This window comes from Choloepus didactylus, chromosome 2, assembly GCF_015220235.1.
Source record: "Choloepus didactylus isolate mChoDid1 chromosome 2, mChoDid1.pri, whole genome shotgun sequence".
Classification (NCBI taxonomy): Eukaryota; Metazoa; Chordata; class Mammalia; order Pilosa; family Megalonychidae; genus Choloepus; species Choloepus didactylus.
The window spans coordinates 32618660-32632989 of NC_051308.1; the positions used below are offsets into that span (position 1 = coordinate 32618660).

Genomic DNA, 14330 nt, shown 5'->3' on the forward strand with positions numbered 1-14330 from the left:
CATCCATGTTGTCATATGTTTCAGGACTTCATTCCTTCTTATTGCTGCATAGTATTCCATCATATATGTACACCACATTTTGTTTATCTACTCATCTGTTCAAGGACACTTGGGTTGTTTCTACGTCTTGGCAATTGTGAAGAATTCTACTATGAACATGGGTGTGCAAATGTCTGTTCGTGTCACTGCTTTCAGATCTTCTGGGTATATAACCGAGAAGTGAAATTACCTGATCGTAGGATAACTTGGTATCTAGTTTTCTGAGGAACCGCCAAACTGTCTTCCACAGAGGCTGTGCCATTATACATTCCTGCCAGCAGTGAATAAGAGTTACAATTTCTCCACATCCTCACCAGTATTTGTGGTATCTTGTTTGTTTAATGGCAGCCATTCTTACTGGTGTGAGATGATGTCTCATTGTGGTTTTGATTTGCATTTCCCTGATAGCTACTGAAGATGAAAATTAATCAAAGACCTCAATATAAGAAACAGTCCCATAAAACTCCTAAAAGATAATGTAGGGAAACATCTTCAAGACCTAGTATTAGGAATTAGCTTCTTAGACCTTACACCCAATGCACAAGCAATGAAAGAAAAAAATAGATAAATGGGAACACCACAAAATCAGAAGCTTCTGTGCCTCAAAGGACTTTGTCAAAAAGGTGAAGGGACAGCTAACTCAATGGATACAATATTTGGAAATGATGTATCAGATAAGAGATTGATATCTAGCATATATAAAGAAATCTTACAACTCACCGACAGTAGTACAGACAGCCCAATTATAAAACGGGCAAAAGATATGAAAAGACATTTTTCTAAAGAGGAAATACAAATGGCTAAAAACTCATGAAAAAATATTCATCTTCACTTGTTTTCTTTTTTAGTGATGTCTTTGTTGGTTTTGATATCAGGGTAACGCCTGGCCTCATCAAGTAAGTTGGGAAGCCTAAAGTTGGTGTAATGCACCAGTGAAGCCATCTGGGCCTGCATTTTTCTTCATGGGCAGTTTTTTTGTTTGTTTGTTTGTTTTTAATATCAATCTCTTTATGTGTTATGTGTTATAGTTCTATTCAGATTGTTTCTTTTTGAGTCAGTTTCAGTAGTTTCGGTGGAAATTTGTCCACCTCATCTAATTTATCTAGTTTATTGGCATACAAATATTCATAGTATTCTTTTATAATCCTTTTTATTTCTGTGAGGTTTGTAGAAAGCCCTTTTTCATTTCTGATGCTAGTTAAATTTGAGACCTCTTTTTCTTGTCACTTTAGCTAAAGACTTGTCGTTTTTGTTGATCTTTTCAAAGAACCAGCTTTTGGTTTCATTAGTTCCCCCACCACCACCACCAGCCCACCCCCCATTAGTTTTCTATTCTCTATTTCATTATTTTCCACTTTAATCTTTATTATATCCTCCCCTCTGCTTGCTTTGAATTTATTCTTTTTTTTTTTTTAGCCATTTTCATTGAGTCATGGTTGTTTTTATCCATTTTACCAATATTTTTCTTTTGATTGGTGTATTTAGGTCATTTGCATTTAATATAATTATTGATATATTAGGGTTTACATCTGCCAATTCAATTTTTTTGTTTTGTTTGTTCTGTTTTTCATTTATATGTGTTCTTTTTCCTGCTTTCTGTGGGTTACTTGAACACTTTTTAGAATCCCATTTGGTTGATCAATATAGTGTTTTGATTGTATCTCTGTATAGATTTTTTTACTGGTTGCCCTAGATATTTTGTCATCATTTTACCAGTTCAGGTGATGTTTACATCCATTTGTACTCCCTGATTATAATATATTTGTCTTAAATATTTCTTCTACATAAATTATAGAACCACATCAGACAAGGTTATAATATTTCCATCAACCATGATAGATAATTTAGAAAACTCGAGATATAAGGAAAGCCTATTGCATTTCCCCATGGTTTTGCTTACTGTGATCTTTCTTCTTGTATTCAAGGGGTCCTTTTTTTATCATTTTCTTTTTGCTCAGAGGACTATTCTTGCCATTTTTTTTAAGGTTAGGACTGCTGGCACCTTATTCTCTTGGTTTTTCTTACTTTGAGAATATGTTGATTTTCCCTTCATTCCTAAAGGATATTTTTTCTGAGCATAGGGTTATGTTAGCAATACTTTTGTTTCAAAACACCTGAAAAATATTGTGCCACTTCTTTCTGGTCTTCATTATTCCTCATGAGAAATTCAGGGACATTCTAAATATTTTTTCCCCTATAGGTAAGGGGTTGTTTTCCTCTGGATACTTGCAAGTTTTTTCTTTCTGGTTAGTTTTCAGATATTTAATTATGATGTATTTTAAAAAGGATTTCTGTGGATATCTGTGGTTTGTTTAACTTCTTGAATCTGTAGGTTTTTCTCTCACTAAATTTGGCAAGTTTTTAGTCATTATTTCTGAGAGTGCTTTTTCAGCCCTGCCTACTTTCTCCTCTTCTTCTGGGATTCCAATAATATTAATATTAGATCTTTTGTTATCCCACAAGTCCTTGAGTCTCTTTTCATTTTTTTTCTTTTCATTGTTTCCTCTCTGTGGTTCACATTGGTCAATTTCTACTGTTTCATCTTACAGTTCACTGATTCTTTCCTCTGTCCCCTTGTTTCTTCTAGTAAGTCCTTACACTGAGCTTTTGATTTTGGTGTTGTATTGTTCATTTCTAAAATTTCCATTTCATTATCCTTTATGTATTTTTTTTTTTCCTGAGACTTTCTGTATCTTTGCTTGAGGCCTTCCATTTCTTCATTTGTTTCAAGCATGTTTATAATTGCTCACTAAATCTTTTTAATGATTTAATTAAAACCTCATGGCATCTCTGTCATTGGTGTTCATATGTATTGTCTTTTCTCATTCATGTTGAGATTTTTCTGGTTTTGGTATGACAAGTGATTTTCGATTGAAACGTGGACATTTGTATTGTTATGAGTCTTTGGATCTTATTTAAGTCTTTCATTTTAGCTGGCTTTTTCTGACACTGCTCCAGTATGTGAAGGAGGAGTTCTGCCTTGTTACTACCAGCTCAAGAAGTCTAGTTTCTGCACTTGGCCTTTGTTGATGCCTGAAGGTGTAGACTCATTACTGCTGAGCAGAGGTCCAAGCTCCAGCTCCCCACATTGTTTCCACTGATACTGCAGTGGGGGTGGCCTCATTATTGGTGGGCAGTGGTAAAAATTCTTATTCATCTTTGACATGACCCCTGTGATGAAGAGAAGCTGGGTGTAGTGGGGACGGCCAGATCCCCATATGGTCTCCACTGACATCACACAGGGGTAGGCTCTTGTTACTGCCCAGTGGGGATGAACATCCCAGCTCCCTATTTGGCCTTCCATGACACCACCCTAGCAGGATTGTTTGGAAGTCTGTCTACCCACTTTTCTTTTTCTGACATGGGTTGGGAGTAGGGTTACCTTTTTTTTTCTGTCGTGTTTTAACGTGAGTAGTGTGGTTATTTTCTAACATCTTTCTGTCTTGCAATTAGTCACTCTTCTGGTCATTGGGTTGAAAGATTTTTGGGTTGGTGAGTTTTTCTCTGTTCCTGTTGTTTCCATGTTGCCAACTTCTTCATCTCCAAGTCTGGGATATATGAGCCGCAAGGAAAATCCGGGGAACTCATTACTGTGTTTTTTTTCCTCAGGTCTCAGTGTCCCCAGCCTCACATTCTTCTCTCTTATCTTTCAAAGTCCTCTTATATTTATTTTTTGTATAATGTTCAGGGTTTTTAGTTGTACTTAATGGGAGAAATAGGGAAAAGTTTATCTATTCCATCTTCCAAGAATCAGAAGTCTCCAGATTAAGCCTTTAAAATGTAAATCTGATAATGTCACAGCTTCAATATACATATATTTAAATCCCTTCAATTGATTGCCATTGCCTCTAGGATAAAATAAAAATTTCTTAATTCTGATTACAGGCCCTTAATTAACTTACATGTATTTACCTCTCCAGCTCCACCTCTTATTTCTGCTGCCTTACCCACTACAAATTCTAGCCATACTGAACTACTTTTAGTTCCGCTTAAAGTAGAACTATGTCTGGTCCTTCTCGTCTCTTCTTCCTCTCTTTTTTTTTGTATTATGCCTCACTTCTGTCACCTCACCACTAGAACAGAACCTTCTTGAAAACAGGGACTTATATTCATTGCTATAGCCCAAGTGCATTTAATAGTACATAGCACATAAAAGTCCCCAAATCAGTATTCATTAGACCAAGGAAGGAAAAGAGGGAGTGTAGGGGAGGGGGAAAGAAAAAGAGATATGTATATATCAGTTCTTGGAAGCCTTCCCTGACCACTCCCTAAAGTACTTTTCCTTTGAGCTATCATTAAACCCTATGCCTACTCCCAAAGTGCTTTATGAAATGATTATGATTGTCTAGTTACTAGCCTATAAGTTAATTCCTTAATATAAATAACTTGCTTACCAGATTGTGTCTAGTACCCAGTGACAATTCCTACGCATAATACACATGCAAAAATATTTCTTGAATGAATAAATATCTAAGCACATACTGGAAAAATAGGTTTTATATTAATATTTATACAAGAACAAAATAATAGATTACTTTTTTCTTTATATTTTACTGTTAAACTCTAGGTAAAAATCATTTTAATGAGTTCAAAAGGATGGGAAGCGTATACAGTTGCTATGAACAGCAAAAATAGTTGCTACATTGTATCTGTACAGGCAATTCTCAACATGTTTTCTTTCCTTGCATACAAATAAATGACCCCTGGGAAGAGTCACCCTAACTGGAGAAATTCGTTTCCACAAAACTCCCATCGATTGTCATTTCCTTCATTTACTTTACTTTCGACTTCTCCCTAAATTCAATGCTGTAGGATTGCTCTCTATTCATTATGTTTCAGCATTTCCCCAGGGTGTAATAGGAGTGATGAAAATAATACAGACAGAAAGAATAAGTCCCCCTTTATAGAACTCTTACCTTACCAAGCTCTTTTCTCTTGTTCATGTGCTAGTCTTAGTGATCTCCTTGATTCCATTCTATTGTTGATATCATTCATTCAGTCTTAATTAAATACATAAACATCTATTTATGGAATTGCTACTGTGTACTAAGAATTACACTGCATGCTAGATGGACAGTGAAAACATTGAGGATAAGGACTGTATTGTGTCTCATTCATCATTAGATCTAAGCTATTTTAAATATTTTGACATATATAAATGATAAGAACTGAGGGTAAAACAGAGGATCTGCTAAGGATCTGCTTCCTGAGAAACCCTGACTTTAACCTGGCACTGAAGAAAAAATGTGTCCAAAAAGTCTTTGACCAAATGTTCCTCTAGCTCCTTCTTAAGGTCTTTGTGTTAAAAAAAAAAAAAAACCCAAAACCCACTGTTGACAATTTATATCCTCTCTTTTCATATAATAGTGTTTTCTAATACTTAAAAATCCCTACAAGTACTTCTTTTTAGTATCTGCTTTCCTCACGAGACTCTGCACTCCAAGATAGGACAGAGTTTTTCTTTCCTTACTACTGTATTCATAGTGCCAGGCTCAGTGCCTGGTGCCTTATAACAGACATTGAAAACATATTTGTTAGCTTTCTGCAGTCAAAATTAAAATTTCATATCCTCATTTAATATTTTAATATGAGAAGAAGGATTTATTTCATTTTCCAAATAAAAGGTTTTATTATAATATATACTGTACTTGTTAATCCCCGTTCTCCACGTATGGGGTCTGTGTCTCCATGTATTGGCTTTCCACCCCTACACCCCAAATCTCTCTCTCTCTCTCTCTCACACACACACACACACACACATGCACAAACACAAGTCCTACATTTTGTAAGTAAAAGAGATAATATGTGGACAGGTGGGAGTGAGAGAGATAGGGGAGCCTGTTTTCCCCCACTATGATTAGAAGTAAAATCTCTTAGCTTTTCAGAAGAGTTATGAATTATTTTAGTAATAGGAACATAATGGAAAAGCTGTGAAACAGTTCCTTGTGCATTAGGTTGATGGCTCAATTGCTCTAATAAATCTCCTTCCGACTCCAATATTAACCCCTTTCCAATTAATTAGTGTTTCACTTTGAGTGCTGCTCTAATCATGCCCCCTTTTTGCCCTTTTCTCAATGCCTATAAAACCAGTATACCTTGCCATACTGTTAATATTTGTTTCCTGATTTGCGTACGATTTTAAGAATGTTACTCTGCTCTTCCTTCACTATTATCTTCAAGACAGAGACCTTTTTTTTCTCCCTTTCAAATGGAACACAGCACAAAGAAAATTACTCAGTACATGTTATACACTTGTTAATTCCTCATTACTAACAGTTTGAATTTCAGAATTCTAATAGCAGCAGGGAACCATTTAAAGATGTGAGTTAACTCACTTTCCTATTTGTTCACTGAAACTGGTTTTTAATAACTTCATCTGTATGTTACAGCTAATCATGCTGCATGAGATATTTTTAATAGGCTTTGAGGATTTCTTTCAGTGTTTTAGTTGAATTTACTATCAGAGTGAAAGTAAAGACTCCTTTCCGTTAGCCGTTTTACAGTAGCTGGCCAAAGTTAATTGCATTCTGGATTTTTCTTTATTTTGGGTTTAGGTCTTTTGGGAATGCAAAGTTCTGCATCAACAGTTGTTGTGCTGCTCTCCATATTGGAGGATTTTTAAATTAATTGGATGGATTTCTCTTTTCTAACATTTCTGAATACAGTACATTTCCCTTTTTACTTCTCATAATTCACAGATTGTTGCTTAAATGAATATTTGGAGCTTTTTAAGCATATGCAAATTGTCTGGAATGCTAGACACAGGAATTTGGCATATATTTCTCCATTTAACTCCATTGCACAGTAGCTAAAGTGAAATGACTGGGATGAAATTAAAATTTAAAACTATATTGAAATAAAACATTTTAAAGGTTGTTGACACTATCCCATGTAATACAATTTTCTGTAAACTTTATAAGATGCATATATTTTCTGAAGTACTGATTTTTTTGTTTGTAATTTACAAAAAAAATTAACATGATAGAGAAGAACCTTACAAAGCAGCAGAAAGGTAGTCTTCATTCTCGGAAAGTATTAGTAAATGCACCATATTACTACTCCAGATTGATAAACCTTCATAATAAAATTTGACCATTCTGAATCAGGAAATGACTGAAGCTAGCTGACTCACATACTAAATTTTAACTCCTAACTACTAGAAATAACAAACTGAATTGATGTCTACCTTAGATTGGTTAAAGAATCATAACAATGTTATGATCTTGAAATAAATATTTAAAAGCAATTGAAAGAAATTATTGTGTAAGCAGAAAAATTCCCATATGGAATGTTGAAATGTGAGAAAATGACAAGATACACTTATTCTTAATATGACTAAGCTCCCTGTTATCCTTAAGATTAAACATTCTCCAATCTTTAACATTTTTCAAATAAAACATTTGTTAAATAATACTACTAAGACAAAATGAAAACTAGTTAACAACTTAGCTTTGCAGTTGTGTAAAACTATGCTATCCAGTATAAACATATCTAGATTTAAAAAATAGCTAAAATAAATGTTTTAAATTAATCTATAAATTCAAGGCACTGAATATCAATAAATTATTTTATTAAAAGGATCTGGAACTATTTATTACCTGATACACTAATACAGATAAATGATTTCTAAACTACATAGATGAAATGTTTTCTCATTAGGACCTACATGTTACAAACACTTCTTCATTTATTGGAAGCATCAAATTCAACAATCTGCAATACTTTGTGCATTTGTTCCCAGACTTGAATGTGCAAAGGAATCACCTGAGGATTTTGTTGAGATATAGATTCTGATTCATTAGGTCTGGGATGGACTTGAGATTCTGCATTTTTCACAGAGGTTGTTGATGCTGCTTGTCTGTGGAAGACACTTCAAGTATCAAGGCTGTAAAGGACAGAGAATATCCAGAACAAAATTAACAATGAATGTTAGTTTCTGTTTTCACTGGCCTTAATTCTTTACCTTGCTAACTTACTTTTGATGCCAGGAATATTTAATATCAATTTATTAAATTTTATTTAAGCATATGTTAAAGTTAATTTTGTTTTGTCACATAATATCTTCTCTGAACTGATAACCTCAAACATTATTTAATAATATTATTTTCTAAGGCAAAGAGGTCATTGCAAGAATTCTTGGGCTCCTGTCTCAGCTCTGGTACTCATTTAGCAGTGTGACCTTTAGCCAGTTTTTCAAATCCCTGAGCCTTGGTTTCTTCAAAAAAAGTGGAAGGACTTGTGTGGTTCAAAAGTTCGCAAATATTTATTTGTAGAAATCAGAGTTTATTCTTCAAATAAAATCTTAAGTTAAATATGTAAGACAAAAATAGAGGTGGTGCGGTTGAATCTGCACTGGGTGATCTGGAACCACAGTCACCACCACTTCCCGCCAATTCCATGCTCCAATTTATGTTGGACATGCTTTGCAGAGTACAGTTTGAAAATCACAAGCCTAGATAAATCTATGATCTCTGATCACTTTCAAACCTTATCTTCAAATATAATAAGAATAAAACTTCTTACAAAAACAATGGTGGACCCAATATGAGAAGTAAAACTGTCTTACTATAGTTTGATTACTATCAGCACAAGGATGCTTACCAAGTGTTCCATCCCAGTTTAGCCCTAAGGCCGAAGAACACACCAAGCACGAAAGTGAACATGGGTTTAGTTGGGACTTACTGACAGATGATGGTCTCATGGTTGCAGCCGGTCGTGGAGAGTGAACCTTGTGAAAAAAGGGATGAGTGTCAAGGGGGGAAGTTTATAAAGGTTTGTGACAATGGAGTTTCTCACGATATTTGGTTACGAAGTCTCGAGAGATTTTGTTACTAATAGTGATTAGGGGAGAGAAGTTTTAATGCTTCCCCTGAAGTGGGGAGAGGTCTGTTGCCTGGTCATGTAGGTGGCTGTGTGTATCTCATAATGCAGGAGGGGGTGGGGCCCTGGGCTTGGGTCCTCACAATCCACCCCCATGCAGCAGACTACATTGACCATAGGACAGATGTTGCAGGATAAGAGACGACAGAACACTATAAGTCCTTCACACAGAGACCCAGATTTTTCCAGGCATTGAATTCTGCCAGGCTAGCAGGGTGCTCTATGCAGTCCAGTTCACAGGGGTCACAGTCCAAGGAAGGCTGGTAGTACCTGAAAATGACAAACACAATATTAGGTTCAACTTTGGGCATGAGTTATTGTTGAAGCCGGCTTTAGAAAGGTGTTTGCCAGGGCACTATGGGAGAAACGAAGGATGTTTGTGGGGAACAAACAAAGGGTAATTACATGCCAGAGATCCATTGGTTGATAACAAGGTACCAGACAGAGTAACATTATGGGGAGGTTTTAAATACCAGACGTTTTCCCTCTGCAAACTTGAGAGTTTTCTACCATTACATTGTTAATCTGGGCATAAGAAGGGTCCATATAGCCATACATAAAGTCCCCATGGGCAGAGGAGGCCCTGGATTGGTGATAAAGATTTTAACAGGCATTTAGGCCTTATTACAATATTTGGGGGAACTCCCATTCCCCAGAGACTTAGGATTCCTAACCAATGCAGCTGCATAGGCCAGCACAAAGGTCAAAGGACCTCTTTTTCCCTATTTTGTACTGTCTGAGGCACAGGCAACAAGTTATTACCATTCCCCCTTTTGGGCTATAAAGCGGCTGGCCCTTTAACTTGGATTCTCAGTGTTTGCATTGCTCCCACCATTAGCATTTCAACGGATGCAGGTGCAGCAGCCTGCAGCATTGTATTTAAGCAGCACTGTATTTAAGTTGAGGCCTATAGAACATTTTAATCCATTATTGTAGAGATTTCGTAGTCCATAGCCCATGCTTGGGTCATTTGTCTAGTGAAAGGGGTTCCCCAATCACTCCATTTTTATAGGTATGCCATACAGAGCACACACTCTTTTTCAAACAACAGATGGTGGTCCACTGGTTAGCCTTCCCCACTGGGAAAGCTAACGAAAGTCCTGTAGCTGTGTCTGTGGCAGTAAAAGCATACCTCGAGAGTAGAAGGGGACTGATGTAGTCCATGTATCCCATCTGATGTGATAGTCTATGTGGTCGATGCAGGGAGTATGAAGGGCACTCTCTAGTGATGTCACTAGCTGCTGGCAGCAGTTACCTTTCATCATTAGCAGCATCCCAGATGTCTTTCCACACTTCTTGTCCCCAGAGGGGGTGACCTATTATTGTCCATTGTTCCTGCTTTCAGGTTGCCATCTCGTACATGAGGCCTTTGTAAACATCCTAGCTCTCAGTACAGACAGTGGATCTCCTGGTTCATGCACTATTAATCATCCACACTGCTCTTAACTTAGCCCATTTACTGTTTTGCATAGCATCAGTCTCCCACCATATAGTTGTCAGTACTTGGTTGCACTGCCACAGCTATCCATTTGGGAGGCTGCTCATTAGCAGTCCCATCCATCAGTGTACCAAGTAGACTTGGGAATGGTACTTGTGCCTTCTCTGGTGGGTATTTCAACAGCTACCTCAGGTGCAGCAACTTGAGCTGTTGAATCCTCTATATAGGACACTGATCCAAGAATCTCATGCATTTTTGCACTCAGAGGGCTGGTAGGCTTTCCATTTGGTCAGTGTGCTCAGTTGAGCACTGCCAGAGCGTGGCTTAGAAGCCATGTTGATTATCTACCCCTGAATAAGGATAGCCATTTTTAAGGTGACTGGGCATCTTTGCTTTAGTCCCTCCACTTGTAGTGAGGCATTATATGCAGCACACAATTGCCTTTTTTTTTTTTTAAGGGGCTCTATCTCAGTTCTGCCCCTTTTCATAATTGTGACCAAAAGCCAAGGAAATGTTACCCCTGCCACAGACCCCACCCAAACCCACTGTTAGTGATGGCTACAGCCAGTTCCCTGGGTAGGTCTGGATATATGTCCCCCATTGCTTGTGCCTATGCTGTTGCCCCTTTTCCTTTGTAAACACAGCCTTTTCAGAGGTGTCCATTCCTTGGGATAGCCTTTCCTAATCAAGACCTATACAAAGGTTTTAACATTTGGGCTAAGTGAGGAACAAAAAGTCTCTAATACTCCAACAACCTCAAGAAAGCCATTAGTTGCTTTGGTGTTTGTGCACAGGGAAACATTTACTGCCCCTTATCAACTACAACTTTTTAACTTAGCCAGATCTTTTACCAGGAGACCAAGGCAGATGGTTGGGCTATGTACATAGCCTTGGGGAAGCACAGTAGAAGTCCATTGTTGGCCTGCCTCCGTAGAAGACCAATGCAGGCTGGCTTGATTTTCCTAGGGAGATACTAAAGAAAGCATTAGCAAGATCCAATCACTTTATACCAGAGGCAGAATTCCCCTATAGTGATTTACAATGTGGCATTTTTTTTTTATACTTACCAATTTTGATCTTCAGGCTCAGTAAAAAAAAAAAAAAAAAAAGAATCAAACTACACTTCCCCCATCTTTCTGTACTCAGTCCTTCCCTCATAGCTGCCTTACATGCTGGGGCAGGGATAGGTGAGACAGAAAGTGACTTGGCCTGCTGAACTCGGATTTAAAAGTTTTAAATCAGGGTGGTGGGATTTAGGTAGTTTCTGCACCCTTCTTTTAATTATTCCCAATTGTTAGACTTATCTCACTTAAAGCTGTGACCCAGACAGTTTTTAAAAGGTCTTTGCCTTTTCCAGAGGCAGCCCTCTTGCAGGCTTCTGCTGCCTTAGGGAAATTCCAGGGGTGATATATTTTTAATGTCCAAGTTTGTTTACAGTAATTACAAAACTAAGGCTTTGAACCCTGCTGCCCAGAGGTTTTTTTTTTTTTTTTTTCTTTAACCTGTGGGTTTCTTTCTCAAGACAGTCTGCTGTAGCTAGCCATACCACACAAAACAGTGGCTAGCCAACTACAGTGTAGTCAAGTGGGCGACCCTTCCCCACATCAAGGAAGCAGGCCACCCTGGGATTACCCCCACAGACTTGAAGGCCACCCTGGGATTACCCCCACAGACTTGAAGATTTCTCTTTCTCGGGACAGTCTGCTATAGCTAACCATACTGCACATAACAGCCAGCCAACTGCAGCACAGTCAAGCAAGTGGGCGACTCCTCCCCACAGTGAGAAAGCAGGCCACCCCAGACTCCCTTCCCAGGACTCAGACCCATTGTGGCCGGTGGCTCTTTGGTCCTCCAGGCTGGCATGCCAATTGTTCCAACCCATCTTAGCCCTAAGACCAAAGAACACACCAGGCAGAAAGTGGACATGGGTTTAATTGGGACTTACTGACAGGAGATGATGGTCTCATGGTTGCAGCTGGCCATGGAAAATGAACTGCACGAAAAGAGGGAGGAGTGTCAAGGGGGGAGACTTATAAAGGTTTGTGACAATGGAGTTCCTCGCGAGATTTGGTTACAACAAGGTTTCCCAATATTGAGTACTAACAATAATTAGGGGAGGGAAGTTTTAATGCTTCCCCCCTGGTGGGGTGTGTGGGGAGGGTCTATTGCCTGGTCCTGTAGGCAGCTGTATGTATCTCATAATGCAGGAGGGGGTCGGGGCCCCCTGGGTCCTCACACCAACAGTAGAAAAAAACTTTTTTGTTGGTTTGGTTATGTTATTTTTTTATGATAACCTTTTAGTTGGTTCTGAAGGTGCTGTTTTGGAAAGTATGGTCTGTTTTTCTAATAGATTTATAAAGCATTTTTGCACATAGAGCATCTTCACATTGACATAAGCCATTCACCATCTTTACAGTGAAATAATAGGTATATCATTTGTAATGAGTCTTAATGGCATGTGGTGTCAGTAAGCCTAAAACCACATTCAAAATACTCTTTTTTTTAGAGTTGTTTTGAACCATGCTTTGGTTTCAAGGATTTGATTTTATACAAATAGTAAAAGAAATATTGTTTTTTGTTTTTAGACTCGAGTCATTTGGAACAGCAACTTGAAGAAGCTAATTCTGTGAGGCGAGAACTAGATGATGCTTTTAGACAAATCAAGGCTTATGAAAAACAAATCAAAACGTTACAACAAGAAAGGGAAGATCTAAATAAGGTAAAAAATATATATAGTTAGATTGTTAAAGCCTTTTCTGAATTCTTATTCTTATTTAATTAGAAAACTTCACACATTCATAATGAATTACAAATATTAATATATAGTAAATTTTATGTATCAGTGTAATTGAAAAAGAAATATGAAGAAATAAAAGAGTAATACAATCTGTTAAGCATCTGTGGAAAAGTTTAAAAAGAATACAGGCATATTGTCTTTGTAACTTACTGACAAACATTCTTAAAAGATTATAATCTAAAATTTCATTGCTGACTTAATGATTTCTTTTTTTAATGGCAGTTTATCTTTCAAAGCAGCATGGATAAACAAGTGAAAGTCACTTTCATAAGAACTTTGTGTAACACTTAAGCAATATTATAATTATCAACAAAGTTTAATAGCTGACTCTGTAACACAGCCCAATAGCGTAAATTATGTTCAAACACTAGAGAAAAATGCTTTTCTTTGGCCACATGCTGTATATAAACAAGCAAAAAAAAGTTGGATTTAGTGTTATAAATTGTATTCAATGGTATAATGTAGAATTCATTGATAATATACAGTGAAGTCCTTCAAGGGAAGATTTATATAGCTTGCTACAGTAAAGAAATGGAGGGAATTAAAAATAAAACAAGTAACCTTTGGCTAGTAATGCTAATCAAAACAACTAACAGAGAAAGCTGTAAAGATTAGATTGCATTAGATTAATACATTTTTACTTTTTCTTAATGCAACTTCAAGCAATTTTGTATAGATCCATTTAAGTTTATGGCCAATTTAATAATATTTGGTATGTTCCTAACAGTTGTTCTGTTTGCTTTTATAATATATAGTAATATTAGTGGTAACTATTTTGTATTTAATGGTAGAATTACTGCAAAACTTAATTACCATAATAAGAATGAGAATCTGATGTCATTTAGAGTAACAGGTATTTTTCTAATTTTAGTAAGTTTTAATATTAAAAATCATTTTAGTGTATTTTGAGAAGGAGGTAGTGCTGAAAAGTGACAGATTATACCAAAAAGAAAGTTGACTTAATATCCTATTAGCGGTAGATATTCTTTAAAATTTTTTTTCGTTTGCTGCATATGAAAGAATAAATGTGACATTATACAAGTTTTGAAGCACAATAACAAAATGAGCACCTCTGAACCTACCATCAACCTTAAGAAATAGAACATTATCTGTTTTGTGGTATTATCCTGTGTAGTCATTTCTTATCCCTTTCTCTTCATTTTCCTGTATGTGGTA

General features: G+C 36.8%; 1 protein-coding gene across 11 annotated transcripts in view; it reads left to right on the forward strand.

Annotated features, from left to right (window-relative positions):
- The window catches only part of CDC42BPA (CDC42 binding protein kinase alpha), a 449333-nt gene that overhangs the window by 279714 nt on the left and 155289 nt on the right, over positions 1-14330 (forward strand). For all 11 annotated transcript variants that reach the window (XM_037822691.1, XM_037822669.1, XM_037822670.1 and 8 more), the window contains exon 12: positions 12943-13076. In XM_037822691.1, the coding sequence (XP_037678619.1) occupies positions 12943-13076 (134 nt within the window). The remainder of the gene's footprint in view (positions 1-12942; positions 13077-14330) is intronic.